General features: G+C 50.8%; 1 protein-coding gene across 7 annotated transcripts in view; it reads right to left on the bottom strand.

The window, feature by feature from the left end:
• CPAMD8 (C3 and PZP like alpha-2-macroglobulin domain containing 8) overlaps positions 1-26,146 on the bottom strand; it is a 71,464-nt gene that overhangs the window by 11,127 nt on the left and 34,191 nt on the right. For 4 of the 7 annotated variants that reach the window (XM_044253983.1, XM_044253985.1, XM_044253982.1 and 1 more), the window contains exons 19-29: positions 26,064-26,126; positions 20,669-20,900; positions 20,030-20,183; positions 19,537-19,667; positions 18,006-18,057; positions 12,152-12,450; positions 11,344-11,569; positions 8,805-8,981; positions 4,264-4,345; positions 1,871-2,027; positions 1,668-1,742 (exon numbers count right to left, since the gene is read on the bottom strand). In XM_044253983.1, the coding sequence (XP_044109918.1) occupies positions 1,668-1,742; positions 1,871-2,027; positions 4,264-4,345; positions 8,805-8,981; positions 11,344-11,569; positions 12,152-12,450; positions 18,006-18,057; positions 19,537-19,667; positions 20,030-20,183; positions 20,669-20,900; positions 26,064-26,126 (1,648 nt within the window). The remainder of the gene's footprint in view (positions 1-1,667; positions 1,743-1,870; positions 2,028-4,263; positions 4,346-8,804; positions 8,982-11,343; positions 11,570-12,151; positions 12,451-18,005; positions 18,058-19,536; positions 19,668-20,029; positions 20,184-20,668; positions 20,901-26,063; positions 26,127-26,146) is intronic. The other 3 variants (XM_044253988.1, XM_044253987.1, XM_044253989.1) reach the window with 3 other exon arrangements.

Raw genomic sequence — 26,146 nt, 5'->3', positions numbered from 1 at the left:
CCCAGCTCTAAACACATGACAGGGTCAGAACGACCAGAATGTCCATATCATTGAAATAAAAACCACTACCAGAGCATGGAGGAGAGGGCCGCCTCAGGAATGTTGAGGGACCCAGGTCCCTGAGGCTCAGAGGGGCAGGACCCCACTGGCCCCACATCCTGGGACCCCTCTGACCCGGCCAACCAGGACAGCTGGTCATCTCAGTGGCAGCGTATATGGGTTTGCTTGGGCTGTGTAACAAAGTTCCACGAAGAGGGAGGCTTAAAAAGTAAAAACATACTGTCTTGTGGAAATCCGAGATCAAGGTGTGGGCAGCGTTGGCTCCTTCCAAGGGCCCTGAGGGAAGGATCTTTTCCAGGCCTTTCCCCTGGGCTTGTGGCTGGCTGTCTTCCCTCTGTGTGTACCTGTGTCCTACGGCCCCTTTTTATAAGGACACTAGTCATACTGGATTAGGACCCATCCTAACGGCCTCATTTTAACTTGATTATCTCTTCAAAGGTCCTATCTCCATATATGATCACATTCCAAGGTCCTGGGGTCCTATGGACCGAATGCCAGCGCCTCCCCACCACAATATGTTGAAGCGCTAACCCCAGTGTGATGATATTAGGAGGTGGGGCCTTGGGGATGTATCGGGTTTAGGTGAGCTGAAGTCCCCACATGGGATTACGGTCCTTCCTTGAAGAAGAGACACACCAGAACTTGCTCTCTCTCCACATGTATGTACCAAGGAAAAGGCCTTGTGTGGACACAGCAGGAAGGTGGCGGTCTCCAAGGCAGGAAGAGTCCTCCCCAAGAACTGAATCAAACAGAACGTGGACTTGGATTTCCCAGTTTCTAGAACCATGAGAATTAAATGTCTGTTGTGTAAGCCACCCAGACTGTAATGTTTCATTATGGTGGCCCAAGCTGATCTGAGCTAAGATAGGGATTAGGATTTGAGGATAGGATAGGGATAGGGATAGGATAGGATAGGATAGGATAGAATAGGATAGGAAGACACAATTGAGTCCTTTAACCACAGGGCAAGGGGCCCTCTAGGCAAAGTGCATGGGGCATGGAGGATCTTGGGATCCTCGGCAAACCCCAGACCCAGGGATTAAATCTGGATCGGGAGGCCAAGAATGGCTGAGAAACGTTATTACTCATAATTCATCATCAGAGGACGCAGAACTGACACGCTGTTAGGAATGCTAGGGTCCCTACCCCCAGGGCTGGAGTCCACCATGGACACCCCCACAGCAGGGGGAACATGCTTCCCACACCCCTGCTTCACAGAAGCCACAATGGCTCCCGAGTCCCCCGGGACACCTAACCTTGACTGGCTCCAGTGCCAACTGAAAACGAAGGTTCTAGAACCCTTCTCCCAAAAACTTTCCCAAGTTTTTATATAGGACTCCCTGACCAGCCAGGACCCTGCTCGAGCCCCAGATGACTGCCCAAACAGGGATGGAGGCATCAGATCGTCCTGGGAGATCTCAGGGTACAGCTCCCCCAAATCCCCTACAATTATCACAGGAACCTCTCAGTGCTCAGGCTGCAGGAAGGGAGACATCCAGGAACCACGGAAAAGCAAGAGAAGGAGTAGCAGGAGGGCATCAAGGAAGAAATAAAGCCCAGCCTACAGGGGAAAGCCGCCCACCGCTCCCCAGCTGCGGCATGCTCACCTCCGAGGCCAGGCCGGTCTCCAGGAGCGCAGCCACCACGTAGGCGGTCAGCGGGACGGTGCCATGAACCCCACCCTGCGAGAGGACACTTGAGCCTCACCCTGAGCCAGAGGGGACCGCCCCCGCCCCCCCCCCCGCTGGGCCCCAGACAGCAGCGGGGAGCAGGGCTAAGGTGCCAGAAGCAGGGCCGAGGAGCCACTCACCTGGATGTCCTTGTTCAGGATCCTACCCACAGCCGGGAAGGAGCCGTCCACCCGCTGCTGCCTGACGATCCAGACCTTGGCAGCCGCCAGCTCCTGCGGGTCGATGAAGATGAAGCTGCGCGCCTGCGCAAAGGACTTCAGGACAAAGGCTGTGAGCCTGAAATGGGACGAGGCAGGGGCTGGGAGGGCCAGGGGCTGGAGAGGTTGTGCGGGGAAGGTCACCTCCCGCCTGCCCCCTGAGGAGTTGTGCCTGCTCCCTGCAGGGCCCCGAGTCTCCGCCTCCTCACCTGTGACACGGGAGGGGTCAGCATGTCCTCGAAGGGCTGCTGTGAGTGCTCCAGGGAAGTGTCTGGGCACCCAGCAGGACCCAATGGCAGAGACCAGTCTCCCTGCCTGGACCCTCCCCGTCCCCTGGCAGCGCCCCAGTCTGGAGCTCAAGGCCTTCCTGGGAGCTGGTCCAGCTCTGCCTCCCCTGACTCGTGCAGAAGACGTTCCTTGTCGCCTCTCCACTGCCAATCCCCAAGGGATCCTCTGCCTTGCAGATCTCCAGTCTTTCCTGGGACCTTGCAGCCAGATGTTTAGATCCTTGGACCCTTCTGTGGCCCTAACTGGACAGAGTGAGCCGACCCGAGTGTCTAGATTGATGAAGAACTTCACAAGACGGGGTGCCTCCACACACTGGGATATCATTCAGCCTTAAGGGGGAGAAACGCTGACTCCTGCTCCGGCAGGCGCGAACCTCGAGCGCACTGTGAGCCGAGAAGCACGCTGGGCAGGAAAGAATGCTAGGATCGCACTCACGTGAGGTCCCGAAATTCAAAGGGACAGAAACTAGAACAGGGGTGTCCGGGGGATGGAGCTAGAGGTGGGGAGTCCATGCGTGTAATAGAGAGAGTTTCAGATTTACGACATTAAACAGAGTTCTGGGGACATACAGTGGTGACAGCTGCCCAACAGCGTGAATGTACTGAATGCCACCAGAATGGACACTTGAAAATGGTGAAGATGAGGGCACCTGGGTGACTATCAGTTAAGCGTCTGCCTTGTGCTCAGGTCATGATCCCAGGGTCCTGGGACTGAGCTCAGCAGGGATCCTCCTTCTCCCTCTCCCTCTGCTCCTCCCCCTGCTTGTGCTTCCTCTCTCTCATAAATAGATTTTAAAAACTTTAAAAAGTGGTGAAAATCATAAACCTTATGTTATACTTACTTCAACACCAACAACAAAAAAACCCAAAACAACAAAGAAGTTAAGAGAATGAAAATCAAGGCTCTGTTTCAGTGAATTGCCAAAATGTGAAACAGCCCATAACCCCGAGGCTGCATGCACCTATCCCAAGGGTCTGCTCATCCCGGCCACTCTCCCTCCCTGATCCCCAAACCCATCCTTTCTCTTGCCCTTGGGGCGCCTGCATCTGCCAGAGCACTGGCTCCCACCTCCGAAGCACGGGGAGCCAGAGGGCGGGGCCAAACACCTTGCGCCAAAGCAGGCAGCCCAGGGCGGGGAGGCCACGACAGAGCGGGGGGGGGGGGCCCACAACGGAGCGCGGGGACCGTGGAATCCCCACTCTGTGTCTATGCTGTCTCTGGGCAGTTCGGCTTTCTAGAGCCTGGTGAGCATCACTGCACACGGTGGGGCTCAGCCAGCTGTGTCGCTGCTGCTGTGCGGTAGACACTGCGTCAGCTTCACAATGGGGAGGGCAGTTTTCAGGCCCACAGACCCCGCAGGGGCTCCCGGGATGGCACAAGGGAAGAAAAGCCCCATCTGGGGACAGGAGTTGGGGTGCCCCCACAGTATCTGCAGGCCCCAACATGGATATGGCAAATCCACTATCATGCGAACTGCCCACCTCTGAGGATCCCAGGGAACAAGACCCAGGGGCACGCAGCCCCACACCGGGCCCTCCCTGGCCTGGTCACCCCAAAGCCAAAGGGAGCCACTTGCAAGAGAAACCAGACTCTAGGCTGCTCTGCCCACATGCTCCCCAGACCTCAGCCTCTGGGCAGTGGTACGGCCTTTCCCGTCCCCTCCTACTTGCAATCACCCCTGTTTCTGGATCCACTGAGCTTTGAAGAGGCCCCAAGGCACCCAGGACCGGCCCCCGAGAGGCTGGAGAGCAAAGCTTCTATTTGGGGCAGTGTAGCAACAGCACCAGAAAGACAACTATGAGAAATCATCACTGTCCCTGCCACCCTACTCCCCCCATTGCCACCCTCAGAGGCCAGCAGAGCTGCCCACATCCAGCCCTCTGAATTCCGGGGGGCTGGGACTGTGGCAGTCTCCTGGTCACCCCAGGGATCTGGCCCCGAGCTTCTTGGCCATGTGGTGCATCATGGGAGGCTACGGCTTTGGGTTAGAGAGCCACAGTGGCCGTGCCCCTGGATTGGGGACTCACCACATGCTCCCCGAGGCGTCCCGCTCCCCGAATGCACTGTAGGAGCCGTCTGGGTGCCTGTAGGTCAGCTGCCGCTGGTAGCCTGTGGGGGAGGCAGAGGGATCAGTGACCTGGGGCCGTCCCTGCGACCCCCACCCCGTGATGCAATACTCATATCCCGGGTCGCCCACATCTGGAGTCTGGAAAGTGCGCTCCACCAAGGGTGTGGATGAAACCTCTACTTTGTTCCTCTCATTTCCTGACCTGGCCTCTCTGTAACTCCTGGTCACACACAGGCCCTCAGTCACGGGGGTCAGTGACCTGCACCATCTCGAGGCAGCACCCTCTGTCCCCACAAGTGGGGACTACTCCACGAGAGCCTGGTGTGCTCTGAGAACAGAGGGCACCAGAAGGGCCAGAGCAGAACCAGGGGGCAGGGGAGGGAGGTGAGGCACCCACCCAGGCCACACTAGGTGTTCAGCCTTATTATGAGGCCAGCAGGGGGCACGGGCTGGGTAAGCTGGGGAGGGCTGTGAGGGGACATATGTAGTGGGTGGTCTGTAGGGTCCGGGGAGGAAGCAGGGCAAATGGGAGGTGGGCACCGTCCAGGCAAGCAACGACAATGGGCCTGTACCGCGGAGTACTAACAGGTAGGGAGGGTTTCTGTGGTATGGGCAGAGCTGCTTAGCTGGGCCAGGTCTAGGAGGAAAGAAAGATCCAGAGGGCACCAAGGTTTGCACCTCACCTGCTGGAAGGATGGTGCTCTGCCCCGGGAGATGGCAAAAGCAGCTGAAGGAGCTCTGTGTAGGTGGACAGTGACCCCCCCCACCCCCGCAAGTTCATGTCCACCTGAAACCTCAAAATGGGACCTAATGGGAATAAGGGTCTTTGCACTTGTGATCATGCTGAAGACTTCCAGATGAGCTCATCCTGAAATAAGACGGGGCCTAAATCCAATGACCAGGGTCCTTAGAAGAGAAGAGACCGCAGAAGCGCAGAAGCACAGAAGTGGATGCGGGAGGACGTCCCATGAAGGTGGAGGCAGGGAAGGGCGGGAGGGACACATCTCCAAGCCGAGGAATGCCTGGAGCCCCAGAATTCAGGAGAGAGGCAGGCCCAGGACCGTGTCCCTCAGAGCCTCCAGATGGAACCAACCCTGGAGCCTTGATTTTGGACTTCTGGCCTCCAGAGCTACGAGCAGATACAATCTCGTTGTTCTAAGCCACGCAGTTTGTGGTACTGACATAACGTGGGAAATGCTGTGGGTTTGGGTCCAGGTCAACTTGCGATAAATTGTGCCAAACAAACGTCTGGGTTTTCCAGTATGTGTAAAGTTACGCTCACACTATACTGTGGTCTATTACGTTTGCAAAAACATCACATCTAAAATAACAATCTAGGCACCTTAATTCACTTGAAAATATTATGGCTAAAAATTGCTAATCATCATAGCAGCTTTCAGTGAGTCCTTATCTTTTTTTTTTTAAGTATTATTTATTTATTTATTTGACAGAGAGAGAGAGAGAGAGATCACAAGTAGGCAGAGAGGCAGGTAGAGAGAGAGGAGGAAGCAGGCTCCTCGCTGAGCAGAAAGCCTGATGCAGGGCTCAGTCCCAGGATCCTGAGATCATGACCTGAGCTGAAGGCAGAGGCTTAACCCACTGAGCCACTGAGACTCCCTGAATCGTTGATTTTTTTTTTTTAACTGGTGGAGGGTCCCGGCTCCACACGCTGTCTGCTGACCCACTGGGGGGTGGCCACTGTGGCAGTTTCTTAAAATAAGACTCAGGCCTCTCACACCCTGAGGCTGCCTTATCAGCTCCATTTCTGGAATATTCTAAACCCTTGGTGGTCATTTCAACAATCTTCAAAGCATCTTCACCAGGAGTAGATTCCAGCTCAAGAAACCACATTTTTTTGTTCATGCATAAGAAGCAATGGCCCCTTTGTTCAAGTTCTAGCATGAGATCACAGCAATTCAAATAAAGTAAGAATTTCAAAGCTTGGGGGGTGTCTGGGTGGCTCCATGGGTTAAACCTCTGCTTTAGGCTCAGGTCTTGATCTCAGGGTCCTGGGATTGAGCCCCATGTAGGGCTCTCTGCTCAGCGGTAAGCCCGCTTCTCCCTCTCTTTGTGCCTGTCTCTCTGCCTACTTGTGATCTCTCTCTGTCAAATAAATAAATAAAATCTTAAAAAAAAAAAAAAGAATTTCAAAGCTTGGAATATTGAGGAAATTAGCAAAATGTGACAATAGAAACAGGAAGTGAGCAAATGCTGTTCGGAACATGAAGCTGATAGGCTTGCACGCAGGGTTGCCAGAGACCTCAAATTTGGGGAAAAAAAAAAAATGCCCCATCTACAAAGTGCACTCCAAGAAGCCATGCCTGTGTTTGTTACCACGACCCCAGGAAACGAACACTAGCAAGCCTGGCAGAAAACCGGGGAAGGGGGCTTGATGGGAAGCTTGTAGAATCTGAAATGCCCACTGGCTGAAGGGCACAGCATCTGGCTGTTCAGGGAGCGTCTGGCTGCCATGGACGACTAGGGAGTCATCAGACTGGGGGCGGCGTTCAAGGCCGGAGCCCACATGGGTTCAGCAACATGAGCGTCCCCAGCCACAGACCAAGTGGGCTTCTTGGGGTTCCTAGCAGTCTCTGGTCAGCCTTTATCAAGTCAGATTTTGGGCCCATGGCAACCCCTGCCTTTGCCTTTCCATCCAAGAGTTTTCACATTCACCATGAGCTCTTGCGCTTTCCTTTCCCCATTGAGAACGATGGTTCTGGATCATCAGGACTGCTTTTGGAGATCTTCTACAGGGAATCTTGACAGGCCAGGAGGGGGGAACTCCAGACGCCTCAGGTATCAAGGCTCTTGCTTGCCTCAGTTTCCCCATCTGGGAAGGACCTGACATCCTCTGAGTCGGGCACACTCTGGTCCTTCTTAAAGGCAAAATTTCCAAGGTGGTGCTTGGTAGGCTCTCCTCTCACTCTGGCTGGGACCTAGTGCCCTGGCCAGCCAATCCCACCCAGGCAAGCCTGGGGTCCCAGGAGACCCCACCACTCGCCCCTGCAGGGCCCGAGCCTGGCTGCTTCCAGGAGCCTCACTTGGCTCCTGTGGGAAATGAGAACTATTAGCCTGGGGGTTGTTGGGAGGACAACTTGGGGCCGCACGGTGGAGATGCATGTGCCTGCTGTGACCACCAGCTACACAGCTGGGTCAAATACTCGCCTTCCTCCCCTTTGCTCCAGCTCCTGCCCAAGGCCAGAAGCAAACCTCAGAAGGCCTCAGGACCTTGGCATGAACTGATGAACTCCCTTGCTACACAGATAGGAAACCGAGGCCCTGAGAACAGGCTCTACCTGAGGACGTACAACAGGTGTCCATGACAGAGGTGAGGCCACAGCCTCCCGGGTGCCCCTCCTATGGGGCCAAGACATGGCAGAGGGGGCGGGTCAGGGCACTCAAGAGGTCCTACACCACACACTTGTAGCTGTACCCCATCCTAAGGCTCTGATTCCTGGTGATGGAAGATATTTGATGCTGCTTGATTTCTGAGGATGTTCCGTGCTGTCTTATTTATTTCTGAAGAGGTTCGGTGCTGTATTGTTGATCGCTGAAGATTTTTTTTTTAAAGATTTTATTTATTTATTTGACAGATAGAGATCACAAGTAGGTAGAGAGGCAGGCAGAGAGAGAGGAGGAGGAAGCAGGTTCCCTGATGAGCAGAGAGCCCGATGTGGGGCTCAATCCCAGGACCCTGGGATCATGACTCGAGCTGAAGGCAGAGGCTTTAACCCACTGAGCCACCTAGGTGGCCCCATGATCGCTGAAGATTTTCAATGGTGCATTTTGTAGGGGAGAAAAACTAGAAATACCCCCCTCCACATTCAAGAGAAAAGTTTTCCGTAAATGTAAGTGATGGACAAAGAGTGTAGCCTGGAAAATGACTGTGAGCACATCCTGACCCAGCGATTTCACCTCTGGACACCCACGCCACAGAAATTCAGATGTTTTCACCAGGCACGGGGACAGGATGCAATTATAGGAAATTATTTTTCTTTTCTAAATGTTTTTTATAATGCTTATATTGCTTTTTTGTTTAAAGATTTTTAAATTTATTTCTTTGACACACTGAGAAAGAGAGAGAGCACAAGCAGGGGGAGCGGCAGAGGGAGAGGGAGAAGCAAGCTCACCGCTAAGCAGGGAGCCCGACATGGGGCTTGAGCCCAGGATCCCAGGATCATGACCTGAGCCAAAGGCACCCCCTTCACCAACTGAGCCACTGAGGCATCCTATGCTGCTCTTCATGTTAAAAAAAAAAAAAAATCTGCATTTCTAATAGATACCATTTCTCTCCCCATTGCTGACTCCTGGCATTCAGAGCCGTGTCCCAACCGGGGCAGACACTGGGTTCCTGCTAACAGTGACCAGACAGGGCCACCCCGAGTGGCGTCTTTCACCCACCTGGGTCCCTTCCACATCTGCTGTGCCGGGCATATGGGCTGCCTCCCTCCCCATGCCCTCCCCACCCACCCGGGCACACCCCCCCCCAACCCCTGGTACCTTGTACCAGGTAGTCCGTGGTCTCTTGCTCCACCTCAGGGCTGAGCTGCCGGGTTTTCTGCAGATACTTTAGGACAAAGATGTTGGGTGCAAAGTGAATCATGTTTTGCTCTCCGCAGCCAAAGGGCAGCCGCAGGAGGTTGCTGAGGTGGTTCAGGGTTGGCCCCATGACATCTCCTGGAGGGGAGGAAACAAGGGCTAGACTGTGGGCCGGCCTCAACTGGGGCCCTGGCTGCCCTGGTGACAGCTTTCCCCAGGGCAGTCTAACGCCTAACACTGGCCACCCACTCTCTGACCGCGGGTGCTGCCTTCGGGACCAGACTGTGCCCTGTGCCCACTAAGCCCACAGGGGACCCTGGCTTTGGCGGCCATCCCCTGGAACTCTCCTACACACCTCCCTCTCTGTCCTTTAGTCTCAAGTCGGTGTTCTTTCTCTACCGCTTCATTATGCTGAATGCTCATTTCTTTGTGGCTTTTTTTTTCCAATTTATTTATTTTCAGAAAAACAGTATTCATTATTTTTTCACCACACCCAGTGCTCCATGCAATCCGTGCCCTCTATAATACCCACCACCTGGTACCCCAACCTCCCACCCCCCCGCCACTTCAAACCCCTCAGATTGTTTTTCAGAGTCCATAGTCTCTCATGGTTCACCTCCCCTTCCAATTTACCCAAATTCCCTTCTCCTCTCTAACGCCCCTTGTCCTCCATGCTATTGGTTATGCTCCACAAATAAGTGAAACCATATGATAATTGACTTTCTCTGCTTGACTTATTTCACTCAGCATAATCTTTTCCAGTCCCGTCCATGTTGCTACAAAAGTTGGGTATTCATCCTTTCTTATGGAGGCATAATACTCCATAGTGTATGTGGACCACATCTTCCTTATCCATTCATCCGTTGAAGGGCATCTTGGTTCTTTCCATAGTTTGGCGACCGTGGCCATTGCTGCTATAAACATTGGGGTACAGATGGCCCTTCTTTTCACGACATCTGTGTCTTTGGGGTAAATACCCAGGAGTGCAATTGCAGGGTCATAGGGAAGCTCTATTTTTAATTTCTTGAGGAATCTCCACACTGTTCTCCAAAGAGGCTGCACCAACCTGCATTCCCACCAACAGTGTAAGAGGATTCCCCTTTCTCCACATCCTCTCCAACACATGTTGTTTCCTGTTTACACCAGTTAGAATGGCCAAAATTAACAAAACAGGAAACAACATGTGTTGGAGAGGATGTGGAGAAAGGGGAACCCTCTTTGTGGCTTTTAAAACAGGTACATTTAAAGCTATACATTCTCCTCTAAGTACAACTTTGGTTGCACCCCACAAATATTGATAGATCAATCCAGCCATTATGGTTCCATTTTAAATATTTTTTAAATCTAATTTACAATAGGAAATGTGATTTTTCTCTTCAACCATGAGTATTTAGATTTTTTTTAAGTTTCCATACAAATTACATTGTTGGTATATTTTTCAGTTCCTATTTTCTATTTCTCCTGTGCTTTCCTCCCTTCAGCACTCTGTGTTCCTCTTCTTGGCTTCTCTGCACCATACATGGCTGATGGGCTCTCCAGAACTCCTGCCATTCCCTGAACACACCTCTCTTCCTTCCTTGGCTTTTCCTCCTGCCCCACTAAGGCTGCCACTGCTCCTGAAGCCTCCATCTGTGGCAGAGCCTGCCTACTTTCTCATCACTTTCCTCTGGGCTTCCCAGCTTATTTTCCACCTTCCATCCCACTGTGTTGAAAGCACTAGCACAGGGGTCCTGGCCTTTGCCCGATCTCCATCCCTGCCCATCTGCTTGCTCCTCTATGCCACTACTCAGGTCACTGACCCCTGAAGCCATCTCTTACTTGATCTCCTGCCTCAGAAATCGCAAACTCCCACAGCCTCTAATCTGGCTACAACCACCAACCTGTCTAAGCCCCAGGACTTCTGTCTTCTGATCTCAGAGAGACCCAAGACCCCCACATTCAGGTATGTGTGCCCCTCCTGGCCTCTTGCCCTCTCTCTACCCTTCCAACACCCAGCACTGTTTTGACCACACAGTCCCCACTTTCCATTCCTGGGGTACAGGAGACAACCCACACCTTACAGACTCCCAGTCATAGCCACTTACTCCTGCTCAGCAAACATTCTGGATGTCTGTCCCTCTCACCAGGACCCCCACCTTCCACCATGCACCTCATTGACTTCACCCAGACTTTCTGCTTTCTCACCCATCACTCACACTCACTGTCCTCACAGAATCCACTACCCACCCCTTGGGGTTGCCTCACACAGGGCTTGGTCAGGCTGGGTCTGGACAAGCCTCAGGCAGACTGACAAGGCCTCAAAGACAGGGTTGGCGTCATCTCTGCATCTGCCCCAGCATGGAGAAAGCACCAGAAGCTGCTTATCGGGTGAGTGGGTATGGGGCTGGAAGCAGATCCCCTGTAGAGGCTGATGTGAAGCCAAGTTTGGAGTGGACACCTTGCCCCATGGCCTGAGTCCTTGCCCCCATTCTCCCCCAGCCAGGCTACAGGGCAGACGCACCTATGACGGAGGCCACTGCCCGCTCAGACCCAGGGATGGCGCTGTGCGGGACTCCCAGGGTAAAGGCCTCACTGTAGCTCTCGTCCACCTCCACCTTCTTCCAGATGCGGAACTCACCCACGGAGCCCCAGCCAGTGGAAAAGCCGATGAATCGGACCTCTGGTGGCCTGGGGAGGGTCCAGGCCATGATGACAGACTCATTGGAAGGCTCTGGACCATGGCCAACCTGGAAAAAGAGGCCAAGGCTGCTGGATTGCTGGAAGGAAGCACACAGCGGTGCTCAGGCAGCAGGGACACTGGCTACAGGGGTCAGAGAAACTGAAGGTCACCTCACACATTCAATGAACAACAGAGACGCAACTATGGCATCTACAGGTTCCAAAGTCATCGGGCTCCCAGGAATCTCTGGGCCTTGGTACATGCTATTCTCTCTGCCTGGAACATTCTCCAATCCCCAATTTGCCTGGTGAACTATTCATGTTTCAAAACCCCGTCTGACTATGTCCCTCCTCTAGGAAGCTGTGTTAGCTGCTCCTTCTCTATGTCGCCTTTGCTTGGCCCCTAAAATACACCAGCCCCCATTTCACCTGCTTATATCCACTTTCCTTCTCCATGACCACCCATCATCCCTCAGATCCCAGATCCCTACACCCCTATAAGTGACTCCAGGCAGACTGGGAGCAGCCTGAGGTGGTGCCCTGTGTTTACCCTGCTTCCTCTCCACCACCTGTCACAGCTGGACACAGAGCAGGAGGCAGCAAATGGGAGCATGAGGTTCCCACGTCCACCCCCATCAGCCCAGCCATGCCTGGATGAACCCGCCATGCCAGCTGATCCAGAATGTTCTGAATTCATCCCAGGAGAGGATCTTTGCCGTATGTGTGCTGGCCACAGGATCGCCCATCTTGCTGGTGGAGATCCAGGATCTGGTATTCTGGTGCCCCCCAAGGACGATCTCTATCATGCCTGCTGTGTCCTGGGGCCCAGCAGACAAGGCCACGCGGGCATCATTGTGGGCTCGCACAGCCACATCAAAACGGGTGAGACACAATGGCCGCTGCACGTACTGGAACTCGTACTTGTTGGGTGTGGAGATGTGGACTCTCTCTGGATGGAGGGAAGGAGAGAGGGGTTTGAGGGCGCCCCTGGAGGCATCCTGCCTCTCCCTGTCTGTGCCCAGAGCTTAGAATCAGGACCACAGGAGGCCTGAGGAACAGCAAACAGAGTTGCTTAATGACAGCTCTGCCAACAGCATGCAAAAGATGAAATGCTCACAGGGTTAAATCCTACAAAAGATGTGCAAAGACTGTATGCAGGAGGAGACTGCAAAAGACTCTTGAAACTGATGAAGACCTAAATCGGAGGAGAGCTAGACCACGTCCGTGGGTCAGAAGACACGGCAAATGCATTCATTACTCGCCAAACTAATGTTCAGATTCGCTGCAATCCCAATCAAAACACAGCAGGGTCTTTTGGGGGAAATCACAAAGCTGATTCCACAATTTATATGAAAACTTCAAGAATCTAGAAGCGTCAAAACAACTCTGATAAAGAACCTCTGACATTGAAACTTGATGGAAAGCTGCAGAAATCACTACAGTGTGGTACTGGTGTTAACACAGCAGGTGCTCAACAGGACAGAGTAGGGAGTCCGGAATGGGACCCACATGTGCATGAACAATTGATCTGCAACAAAGGCATGAAGGCAATTCAATAGCAAAAATCTTTCCATCAAATGGTGCTGGAACAGCTAGTTACCCAGAAGCAGAAAAGGGAACTCCAATCCATACCTTGCATGGTCCCCAAATATCAACTCGAAATGGATCAGAGCCATTTTATAAGCATACAACCTAATACTACAAACTCTGAGGAGAGAACGTAGGACTTGGAGATTTCTCAGGTACAACAAAAGCATAATCTATAAAAAGACAGATTGATCAACTGGACCACATCAACATGAGAAACTTCTGTTCTTTGAAGGACACTATTAAGTGAAAGAAAAGAAAAGCCACACACTGGGAGAAATGTCTTTGTGAAGCGTTTATCTGGGAAAGGACTTGTAGCCAGAATATATTTTTTTAAAACTTCCAAGACTCATTGAAATAAATGTTAAAAGATCTGAATAGACACTATACTGAAAAATATATATCTATACACCAATAGTAAACAGGCACATGAAAAGATGCTTGAATGATGGAAATGCACATTAAAACCACAACGAGATACCATCAGACACCTATTAGAAGGGCTAAAATTAATCAGACGGACAACCCCAAGTGTGGGTGAGGAGAATGAGGAAGTGATTCTCACCCACTGCAGGTGAGAATGCAAAATGGTACTACCACTTTGGAAAACTGCAACAGTTTCTTAAAAGGTTGAATGCACACCTACTGTTTGATTTCACTATTCCACTCACAGATACTGATTTAAGAGAAAGAAAAACATATTACTCACACAAAAACTTGTCCACAAATATTCATAGCAGCTTTATTGGAAATAGCCCCAAACTGGAAATAGCTCAAATGTCCACCAACAGGTCAATGAATAAAGAAAGTGCAAAGCATCCATTCTTCGGAGTCCCACTTAGCCTTAAAATGACTGAATTATTGATACACACAACATGGTTGCCTCTCAAAATTTTTATGCTCAGTGAAAGGAACCAGATAAAAAGAGTACATTCATATGATTCCATTTATATAAAAGTCTAGAAAGAGCAAAGTAACCTATAGAGACAGAAGGCAGGTCAGTAGTTCCTTAGTGACAAGTGTAGACAGGGGTGAATGATGACAAGGGAGCATGACTTAGGGTTTAATGGAAATCCTCATTATCTTAGTTGTGATGGTTTCCCAGATGTACACACATGCTAACAATTACCAACTGTACACTTAAAATACGTGTGAGTTATTGTAGTCAATTATACCTCCATAAAGATGTTAAAAATACTGCCGACTTTACTTCAAATACAAATATATATTCAGCCTAGCATAAATTATGATGTGAAAATAGAAACCATATATATAAGTGTCCAACAACATTTCAAAACATTCCATAATGATCAAATTATCGAGCAGTCTTTTTTTGTTGTTGTTGTTTTGTTTTGTTTTAAGATTTTTATATATTTACTTGACAGAGAAAGAGTGCACAAGCAGGGGGAGCAGCACACAGAGGGAGAAGCAGGCTCCCCACTGAGCAGGGAGCCCAATGCGAGACTTGATCCCAGGACCCTGGGATCATGACCTGAGTCCAAGGCAAACGATTAACCGACTGGGTCACCCAAGCGCCCTGGGAGCAGTTGTTTGATAGAACATACTGAAACTGTTTTGGAATGCTGTTTATAAAGACTCTATAATAACAAGGGAAAGGGCTTGGGATGTGTTAAATGAGCAAGGCAGAACACAGAATTATATAGTTCATGAGTTACAACTATGTTACAACAAACAACAATCAATCCTACGAAACCAAATACAACAAAATGTCACAAGAAGAGATATTTTTTCCTTCTTTCTAAGTTCCCTATATTACAAAGGTATTGCTTTGTCTTTTCCCAATTTTTAAAATTGTGGTAAAATATACATAATTTAAAGTTTGTCATCTTAACTACTTTTAAGTGTACAACTCAGTGATATCAATTACAGTCATGTTGTGCAAATGTCAGCGCTGTCCACCTCCAGAACTCTTTCCAACTTGCAAAACGAAACTCTGTCCCCATTAAACACTAAGTCGCCAACCCCTCCCCACAGCCCCAGCTCCCACCATTCCATTTTCTGTCTCTATGATTCTGACTTCTCTAAAAACCTCATTAAGAGTGCAATCATAAAGTAATTTTACACATGTATCACTTTTTGTCATAGTTGTTGTTGTTTTAGAGAGGGATGTGGGAAGGGGCATATGGGGGGAGAGAATCCTGATTTAGGGCTCAGTCTCACAACCCTGAGATCATGACCTGAGCCAAAATCAAGAGCTGGATGCTTAACAGACTGAGTCACCCAGGTGCCCCACACCAGTATCACTTTGGTTAGGCCGCTGCCTTCGACTCAGGTCATGATCCCAGGGTCCTGGGATCAAGTCCCACATCGGGCTCCTTGCGCGGCAGGGAGCCTGCTTCTCCCTCTGCCTCTGCCTGCCTCTTTGTCTGCCTGTGCTCGCTCGCTTTCTCTCCCTCTGTCTCTGACAAATAATAAATAAAATCTTAAAAAAAAAAAGTTTTTAATTTAAATTTTACTGAGGTAATTATAGATTCACAGATGATTGTAAGAAATAATACGGAAAGATCTGTGCCCTCCTGAGCCAGTTTCCCTCAGTGGTATCTCACAAAATTCTACCACAGTATCACAACTGGGATATTGACCTTGATACAATCCATCATCCAATCTTCTTCAGATTTCCCCGATTTTATTTGTACAGAGTCCCTCCTATTGCCCTTGATCACCATATCCCCAATCTTCCTCCCCATCTCAGCAAGGACTAATACGACCTCTATTTCTAAAATTTTGTCATTTCAAAAATATCATAAATGGAATTATTTATGGACTCTTTTGGGATTGAAGGGGTTTTTTTTTCCCCTCAATCCCCTTCATCCAAGTTGCTGCATAAATCATTAGTTTATTTCTTTTTACCAGTGACTAGAACTCCAAGGTATGAATGAACCATAATTTGTATAACCATTCATCTGCTGAAGGACACCTAGGCTATTTCCAGTTTGGGGCTATTACAAATAAAGCTGACATGAATGTCTGTGTATGGGTTTTATGTGAACAGAAATCTTCATTTCTCTGGGAAAAATGCCTAGTAGTGCAATGTCTGGGTGCAACACTTGGAGCATGTCTAGCTTTTTAAGAAACTACTGGCAGTAGCCATACCATTTTACAATTCCCAGCAACGTATGAATGGTCCCTTTTCTCCACATCACAGCCATCATTTACTGTGGTCACCTTTTAAAATTTTAAGTCATTCTGGTAAGTGTGCATTGATAGCTCATGGTGCTTTACTTTGCATTTTGCTAGTGGTTAACGATTTGAACACCTTTTCATGTGTTTATTTGCCACCAATATATCTTCTTGGGTGAACTGTTTATTTCTTCCCCCCCCCTTTCTTTTTTTAAGATTTTATTCTTTGCTGCTAAGGCTTCCACTAGAGATGCAAGAAAAAAAAAAATCCTCGTGCTTTCTGTCTGTCTCACTGTGGCAGTCAAGATTAAACAGGAGAGTACAGGCTAAAATGAGGGAAATTTCTGCACCTTAAGTAAACCTTGTCAACAATGAAAAAAAAAAAGATTTTATTCTTAAATAATCTCTACACCCAACATGGGGCTCAAACTGACAACCCTGAGATTAAGAGTCGCATTCTCCACTGACTGAGCCAACTCTCACTTTCTAATTGGATTGTGTTCTTTATATATTCGAAATACTAGTCCTTTGTCAGATCTGGGTTTGGAAAGATTTTCTCCTACAAGTCTGTAGCTTGTGTCTTCTTCCTCTTAACAGCATCTTTCGCTAAGTAGTTTTTTTCCTTTTAAGTAGGCTCCACACCCAGCATGGAGCCCACCAGAGAGGGCTTGGACTCACCCTGAGATCAAGACCTGAGCTGAGATCAAGAGTCAGATGCTTAACCAACTGAGTCATCCAGGTGCCCCTTGCAAAGCAGTTTTTCATTCTGATGAGGGTCATTCATCAGTTTCCTTTCATGGGTCATGCTTTTTGGTATCATATCTAAAAACCCTATGCCTAGCCTTAGAGCCCAAAGATTTTCTCCCAATTTTTCCCCTAAAAATTGTATAGTTTGACATTTAAGTCCACAATCCATTTGAGTTAATTCTTGTATAAAGTGGGACCTTTAGGTCAAAGTTCATGCTTTTGCCAATAGATGTCCAACTACTCCAGCACTGTTTGTGGAAAAGGCTATCCTTCCTTCATTGAATCGCCTTTGCACCTCTGTCAAAAATCACTTGAGCATATATGTATCATATTGTTATTTAATATAAAAAAAGGGGAACAGATCAAGGAGGAAGTCTGTGTCCAGAGTGGGCGGTTGCAGGACCTGTCATGCTAAATAATTTGGCAATGGCGACCCCCAGAGACTCCAGCTTAGATCTTCAGCTCTGTCCCCTGCCAAAGCCTGCTGGGTGACTGCCCAGTGCCAGGCCAAGCCTGAGCTCCAAGCTAAATGGTTCCTCTGGGAGGGACTGGACAGGGAGAGGGCAGGCCCTCCCACTGGCAGCCTGGGATCACGTTCTGCTTAGCATTTCCCTGACTCCACCAAGGCAGGGGAGTGCACTGGGCACTCTGTCCCCATTTCCTTTTCATGGATCAGGTGCAAGTACAATGTTGATTTCAGGGGACTGAAGCAGACTCCAAATCCCACACCTTCCAGAACCCGCTTTAATTTCCTATTTTCTCTAAGGCCCCGGATTCTGGGTCAGCCTTGCTTCCCACGGCTCTCCCATGATGTGACTTTAAGACCTCCCTTCCCTGGATCCTAGGCCCCTCACCCAGGGCCCTACAGACAGCCTTATTCCTGCCTGCTCTCTCAGCCCGGACATCTCAGTTCTCCACTGCTGTGTCTTCTGAGCCCAGGAAGGGCGGGCAGCTGCTGAGTAAGGGGAGAGCTGTGACAGTGTGGGGATAAGGGCCAAAGTCCTCGGCAGGGTGGGTGCAGGGACTCACCGTTGGGACAGAAGAAAGCACTGTAGGTGTACGCACGGGGCGCTCCTTCCGGCTGAAACAGAGAGACGGGGAGAACTGAGTGCTGAAGGGGCAGTCGGCACAGGGGAGCAGCCGCCTTCCCACGCCAGCGGCTCCAAGTCTGGACCCTGCAAGGTGATGCTGATGTCACAAGTACACGGTATCAGGTACCAGGCTGCCTACCTCCCAGGCCCAGGTGGGGAAACTGAGTCTCATTCTCCTTCTCCAGGCTCCAGTCAAACCAATGCGCCAATTGCTCCTAAATTCATCATACTTGCCGCACACTCCGACCTTGCCCTCCCCGTCTCCCGGGCTAACTGCGGAGCCTGGCTCCTCCTCCATCCCGTAGGTCCCAACTGTCACCTGCTCCCCCACTGTACGCTGCTGTCATCTGCACTTTCCTCCCCAGCAGATGGCAGGCAGTGTCGCATGAGTGTCTGCCAAATAACCGATCCAGCAAACCACCCATGCACCCGGAGCTCTCCTGCGGGGAGGGGCGGGAGAAGGGTTTTTTGCCGCTTTATCGAGCCACACATCGGCCACCTCCTGCTTCAGAAATCCGTTTTTCCGGTTCACGCTTCAGTTATTTGCATTGACCGCTCAGGTCTTCTGATGCTTCAATGTCACCTCCTGTGCCCAGCACGGCCTGCACAGGTTGTACCAGCAGATGCTGCAGAGAAAGCAGGCTGCCCAGCGGCGTGAATGGGAGGAAGGGCCGAGGGAAAGGGCGTGTGCCGAAATGGTGTGTGCTGCGTGCCGCCGCCGGGACCACAGGCAGAAGGGAGGGCAGCTGTTTGCAGCTGGGCCACAGGGGAGGGGCAGACATGCCGAGGAGCTTTATTGGCACTGCTTGCCACTCTTGGTGTAGCGAGAGAGTCCCGATGTGTCCAAATACGGCGCATCGCTGCTACCGCACGCCCAGCACTGCGAGGGATCATATGCGTTCTCCCCGCGCCCCCGACCCCCGCCACGCTGCGGGCTGAGTGTGAGCACCCCCGACTTCGGGAGCGGCGCTGGAATATCAAGACAGGAGCCCAGCCCACACTAAGTGGCAGATCCTAGATTCCCAGCCGGGGTGGGGGGTGTCAGTAAGACCCCAATCCCTGGGCCCCTCCGCTCTAGGCTCTGTGTCCTTTCTGCATGGGCGTTCCAGTGACAGCCCTCCAGATACCAGGTCACGATCCCCATAATTGACTCTGACAAACAGGAAGTCGGAAACCGAGGCACACTGTCCTCTAAGACGGTCAACGTGGGGGTCAGAGGACATTTCCCCGCAGCCCTTGCCAGTCCCAGGCCACTCTGCCAAGCCCCACTCCACACGGGAGGAGGGCCAGACGCTGCAGTCCCCCAGCGAGGAGATGCAGAGACCCCTCACCCACCCCCAGACCGAGAGCAGGACCCACGGGGGCTGCCCCAGCCCTGGGCGGGGACCACACACCCCAGTGAAGCCAACACCCCATGGTTGATGGAATCAGGCCCTGGCGAAGGGCCCTCAGCAAAGACATGGGCTTACCTCAACCGTCACACTGCGCTTGATGTGGTCCCTCCCAGCAGGGACCCGCCTGTCACCGAAGCTCTCCTCCAGGTGTCTGAGGGCCTTCCCGTCCCGGCAGCAGCTCGCTTCTCCATATGCTAGGGCTTTGGCTGCAGAGATCGGAGCGCTCAGGGCGTGCTGTCAGAACAGGTGCCCACCCCCCGCCCCAGGGAACCGTACAGTCCCTCCCCCTCAGGCCACGTGATTGCGTGTGCAGGCATGTGTGTGCACATACGCGCGCTAGGCTGGTGTGGCACCTAAGCTCAACTTCCCCCCAGATGAAGCTTCGGGTCCCACCCGGGGGACCGCCCCACCTTATGCCCTGACCAGTACCTGCCCCCCAGCCTGCTTCCCCAGCTGCCTTCCTGAGCTCATCTGCTGCCCTGCCCACCCCTCACCTGTGCCTGGGCTCAGCTCACAGACACCTTGGTGGCCCAGAGGGGGAGAGGCAGGACACAGAACAGGGCCTCACCTGTGATGTTGCTGGATCCCAGGTCACTGAAGGACAGAACCACCCAGGTGGGCTCCATCTCCCCAGAGGCCACACACATCTTCTTGGTCAGGTGGCGTTTGCCAGGATGCCCGACAAACCGGATGCCCTTGGGAACCGAGATCTTCACGTACACCTGCAGGGGTGTACAGCCCTTCAAGGTCAGCCCTGAGCCCATCCCCTCAGGGTAGCTGTTATGGGTTCGAGGGTGGCTCCCAGAAAGTATTTTGAAGTCCTAAACTCCGGGCACCTGTCGACGTGATCCTACTTGGAAACAGGGTCTCTGCACAGTGGTTAGGCTCTACCTACTCCAACAGGACTGGGATCTTTCGAAGAGGACCCACAGACAAGATGTTCATGGAGGGAAGACACGTGAGGGAAGGCCACACGCAGACAGACTGGGTCTAGGCAGTGGGAGGCCCTGGAGGGAGCCGCCTCCCCGAAAACACAGCTGCCGCCCCTCCCACGGGCCCCTCCCCAGTTACAGAGATGCTCTGTCCCCTTCCAAGCTGCTGAGGCTGACCCCCCCGATCCTGGCCTCCTGACTTCATGGGTGCCCCAATCCCCCACCCAGACCCCCAGGCACAGGGAAGGCTGTGGGGGGAAGGGCGGGTTTAGTACCTCGGCACAGGTGCCCATGTAGTTGTAGACGCTGAGTGGGATCTTGGCCTGCTCCCCACGGACCACGTGGAGGGGCAGCGTGAAGTCGACAAAGAAGGGCTTGAAGGTCTTCAGCAGGGCAGGTGCGGCGACCCCCAGACCCCAGGCCTCGGACAGACCCACGGCCTCACCCACCCAGCTGGTGATGGAGTCTGGGACCTGCACGCTGAGCGTCTCCTCGCCAGATGGGTCACTGCAGAAGGATGAACAACCATGGGCCCTTCTCTAGGGCCAGGCCAAGGCAGCCAGGAGGGGCTGGGGTCTATAGCAAGGCAGGGGATGGGGGGCGGGAGGTGGCCGGGGAACTGGGCAAAAAGCATTTATGCACCACATGGCGTGTGACAGGAGAAAGCTGCCCCTCTGCCCAAACTCATATAATCAGAAACACGAATGGCCCTCAGGACAGCTGGAGACACAAGACCACGGGCCACAGGGGTTCAGCTGTGGCGACTCTGGTAGTGCACGCCCCACCCGGTTCAGGGGGAAAAAGGCACTGAATTGAGGGCACCGGTCATTTGAGACATGCTTGTGTCTCCTAGAAAGACGCGTCCAAGCCCTAACCCCCAGTACTCGAGAACGTGACCTTATTTGCAAACAGGGCCTTTGCACACGAAATTAGTTGGAAGGTCAGGCTGGAGGAAGGGGGGCCCCAATCCAATGATGGGCATCCTTCTCAGAAGGCGACGACAGAGAAGACGGAGGCGGAGATGGGAGGGATGTAGCTACAAGCTTGGGGGATGCCAGAGCCCCCGGAAGTCAGAAGAGGCCCGAAGGGATTCTCCCCTCGAGCTTTCGGAGGGCGCACAGCCCTGCCCACAGCTGCATCTCAGACGTCTGGCCTCCAGAACTGTGAGAGAATCAGTCCCTGTTCTGAGTCACCCAGTCTGCGGCTCTTAGTGACAGCAGCTATCAGAAACTCACGCCGCACAAAACAAAGGCAAAATTATCAAGAATTTTTAGATCGATCGCCTGTGGAAACGATAACATTTGCAGCTACCTATCGGGTTAAGTAACATACATGATCCGAGTGCACGCTGCCTGTTTCTTTTTGCCCTTTGTAATGGGGCACTAGGGATCGGAAATTCCATATGTGGCTCGTGGTCTCTTTTTTCTTAGACAGCACTCGTGGCCCGAGGATCCCCCGTCCCCCGCCAGGGGCACCCCTGATCACTCCGGAATGGCTCAGGAGGACAAACTCTGTGGTCTCCTTTGCATTTCCAGAACGGCCTTTTGAGATTTATCTTAGTATTTGGTATAAGAGTCCTTGGGGGGAGACGTGAAGCCCAGACAGCTCCCGGCCTAGCAGGGGTCCGGCTGTCTCTTACTCACCTGCCTGGCCTCGGTCTGCTTCCCAGGAGCCTGACCCAGGTGGCCCTCATTGGGTGGCCGGACCCCCCACCCCCAGCCCAAGGCACACAGCAACCCCACAGGGCCTAGGGCCTCCATCCTCCCCTCTATGAAGATCACCCGCTATTGTTTTTTGGTCCTTAAGGAAGGACATTTTTAAGTTTCATATGGTCACAGCCCACTTCTCCGTGGACACTGGATGCTACCAGGTGGATGCTACCACCCTACCCCCCCCACCCAGGGGACACCCACTCACCCTGTTCCAGCCTCCCTGTCCCACAGACTCCAGTGGAGCTCAACTCCCAGTTAAAAACACTTTGATTCTTTGAGGCCTGACCACAGGCCATTACAAAGGCTTTTCTCTGGCAGCCACCAGGGGACGCTGCCTTCCCCATCAAAGGCTTGTGGCACAGCCAGTGAACTGTGGCCTCTGAAGGGACCTGCCTAGGCCCCAAGGTCATTAGGTCTGAAGACCATGGCCAAGGTCTCCTTATCAGTGGGAGGAAATCTTGAAGGCATTTCTTGCCACTTTGGCTCAGCACCCAGTACTTTCCCACTCTGAGCCCGCCCTCCTCCCTCCATTCCTTCGACGCCAGGGTCCATAAAACTGTCAGATTCTTTTGCCCAAGGCTCCCTCTGCAGCAAGACAACCCCATGTCTGACCCACCTGTGAGGTGTGACATTCTGTAGGGAAAGCAGAACAGGAGGAGTCTGGCTATACTCTCATGGCCATCATGAAAGACTTCACCATTACACTCACTGCAACTCCTTGTCTTGCTTGAATTGGCCACTCTGACACCTGACAGCTCAGCTCTCCCTCTCTCCAGCTCATCTGAGCTCTTGAAAGCTCCAGCCTATCCCACCTTTAAGGCATCCTGACCCTTGAGCCTAGCCCAACTGCTCAGGGTTACCCACTGCTTTCCCACCCACACCACACCTGGCTCTGCCCACCAAGCTCTGGCTATTCCCTCTGCTGGAAATAACCAAGAAACAACCACAAGAATGGGAGCTGCCTGCCAGCCTGGCTGGGCTCTTGCTATGGACAGGGAGCTACAAGGTGCACTACGACTACCCCCAAAAACTCACAGAGAGGAGATGGGCAGAGCAGAGGATGGAACATCCTGGGTGCTGGAACCAGAATGCCATCCCTGATCCCCTCGGTGTAGACTGAGCTAGGTCCCCTGCACTGTGTTGTCATCTCAAAACTGCCATAAATCACAGAGAAAACAAACAGCACAATGACAGATGTGAGGCCCTCCTTATGAGTAATTACATTAAATGTAAATGGATTAAACTTTCCAATCAAAAAGGCAGAGATCAACAGAGTGGGTTAAAAAACATGACCTGACTATCTGCTGTCCACAAGAGACTCACTTTAGCTCAAAGGCAAAAGTAGGTTGAAAGTGCAAAGACAAAAGTAGGTTGAAAGTGAAAGGATGGAAAAAATATGCCAGGTCAATAGTAACCAAACATGAGCAGGTACGGCTAGCCTGATATCAGATATAATGGACATTAAGTCAAAAAGGGCTACAAGAGACCAAGAAGAACATTATATATTAATTGATTAAAGCTTCAGTACAGTGAAAAAAATATAACAATTATGAACATGTATGCACCTAATAAGAGACCACTGAGATATATGAAGCAAACATAAATGGACAGAACTCAACAAGAAATAAATAGCTCTCCAGTAATAAATGGGAGACTTCAACATCTCATTCTGAACAGACAGAACAACCAGACAGAAGATAAGTAAGCAAGTAGAAGACTTAACACAATAAACTAACTAGATCCAGCAGACATTCACACAACAGTCTACCCAGCAACAGTACACACGTTCTTCTCAAGTGCACATGGGACAGTCTTCAAGACAGACCGTGTATTAGGCCACAAATGAAGTCTCAGTAGTCAGAAAGAAAAGGAAAACTGGAAAATTTACAAATTTGTGAAAACTAAACAATATATTCTTCATTCACCAATGGATCCAAGAAAAGATCACAAAAGAAATTGTAAAATACCCAGAGATGAATGAAAACAAAACATAACATCTCAAAACTTATGGGATGCAGCAAAAGTCATGTTAAAGTGGGAAATTTATAGTTATATGGTCATTAAAAAAGAAGAAATATCTCAAATATACAACCTTATTTCACAGTTTAGAGAACTAGAAAAAGAAAAACAAACTAAACCCAAAGCTAACAGAAGGAAGTAACAAATATTGGAGCAGAGATAAATGAAGAACAGATAAATAATAGAGCATCAATAAAACCAGAAGTTGGTTCTTTGAAAAGATCAATGGAACTGACCAACTTTTAATTAGACAAAGGATAAAAAGAAGACTCAAATTACTAAAATATGAAGGTGGAGACATTACTACCCATTCCCAGAAATAAAAATATTATAAAAAAGTACATGAACAACTGTACACCAAGAACTTGGATAAACTAGTTGAAATGGGCAAATTCCTAGAAACGCAAAAACCAATCAAGGCCAAATTACAAAGAAAACCAAAATCTGAACAGACCTAGAGCTGAACAAACCTGTGAGGAGACTGAATCAATAACCAAAAACCTCTTTACTAAAAAAAACCCTGCACCTGATGGCTTCACTGGTGAATTCTACCAAACATTTAAAAAAATTTTTTAAAGCTTTATTTTATTTTACTGGTGAGGGGGATGGGAAGAGAGAGAGAGAAAGAGAGAGTCCCAAGCAGACTCCAAGCCAAGCTTGGAGCCAAATGTGGAACTTGATCCCATAACTCTGAGATCATGACCTTCGCTAAAACCAAGAGTTGGCGCTTAACAAGTGAGCTACCCAGGTGCCCCAAAACATATCAAATATTCAAAGAAGAGCCCTAGTGCACTGTTAGTGGGAGTGTAAAACAGTGCACCCATCGTAGAAAACAGGATGGTGGTTCCTCAAACAATTACACATAGAATTACCATATGAGCCAACAATTTCACTTCTGCGTATCCACCCCAAAGAACTGCAAGCGGGGTCTCAAAGAGATCCTTGCACACCTGTGTTCACAGCAGGGTTATTTATCAGAGCCAAAAGGTGGAGCAACCTGAGTGTCCACCTTGTTCCAGGTGTCAACCCTGGTACCAAAAACATCACCCAGCACCAAAAACATCGGCCCCCAGAAAATGTAGATACATCTGACACCTCTGAATGGTAACGGACAGCCCGTCTTAGATTTAGACCCCTAGAATGGAACTCCATCCTCTGGATCTGTTCTGACCATGAGAAGTCTTCCCATAATGGCGACACACACATCTTTGCGAAAGCAGACTCAGGAGCCCCCCACTGGGAGCTCAGTTCTGTGATGCCCTCATGCCATGCTGTCTCATGTCTAGAAAGGGGGCCCAGCTCAGCAGTAAGCCCACCCACAGACCAGGAGGGTATCTGACCTTCCTGCCTAACCAGTTTCCCAGGGCAAGCCACCATGACCTTCTACTGGTACGTTGGTGTTCTGACACGAATCATGAGCACTGAAAGAAAAAAATAAGCCAACGGCATCTGGCAGGAATTTGACACAGCAGGGCGTTTTCAGAAAGGACTGAAACGGGGGGAAAAAAGTGGAAAGGAAATATGCTGAGAAAAGCAGCCTGTTTAGTGGGCAGGAGCCCGAGTTCCCTGAGGAGTGAGCGGGGTGTTGGGGGGGGGTCAAGTTCATGTTCCAGGGAACTGTAATCATTTTAATGAGCTCGTTATGCAAACAGAGCAGATAGAGTTACCCCAAGTGGGAGTCGTAAGAGGCACAAAGACCCTGCATTTCATATTTCCTGAGCAGATGTCCAAGGCCACAGCGGGATTTGGGGCGGACTTCATGGCGTTGAGTTTTATGTGTTGGAAAAGGATGCCCAAAGTCTGACTCAGATGCTGATGTCAGATCTGAAAGCAAACCCACTGGGAATGATCTGGACTTGCCTGAGTGCCTCTGAGTCAGCCCGTAAACACAGCGAAGAAACGGCATCTTACTGTAAGAAAAAAGAAAAGCTCACTGTACCTGATGTTCAGACAATGCCAAATCCATGTTTCGGGGAAGAAGGTCCTTTTCCTCTTCTCTGCTCTATGAAAAATTAGAAAAGA

This window comes from Neovison vison, chromosome 6 (genome assembly GCF_020171115.1).
Source record: "Neovison vison isolate M4711 chromosome 6, ASM_NN_V1, whole genome shotgun sequence".
NCBI classification, from domain to species: Eukaryota; Metazoa; Chordata; class Mammalia; order Carnivora; family Mustelidae; genus Neogale; species Neogale vison.
The sequence above is the reverse complement of the archived record's forward strand: the minus strand, read 5'-3'. Positions and strand labels throughout refer to the sequence as shown.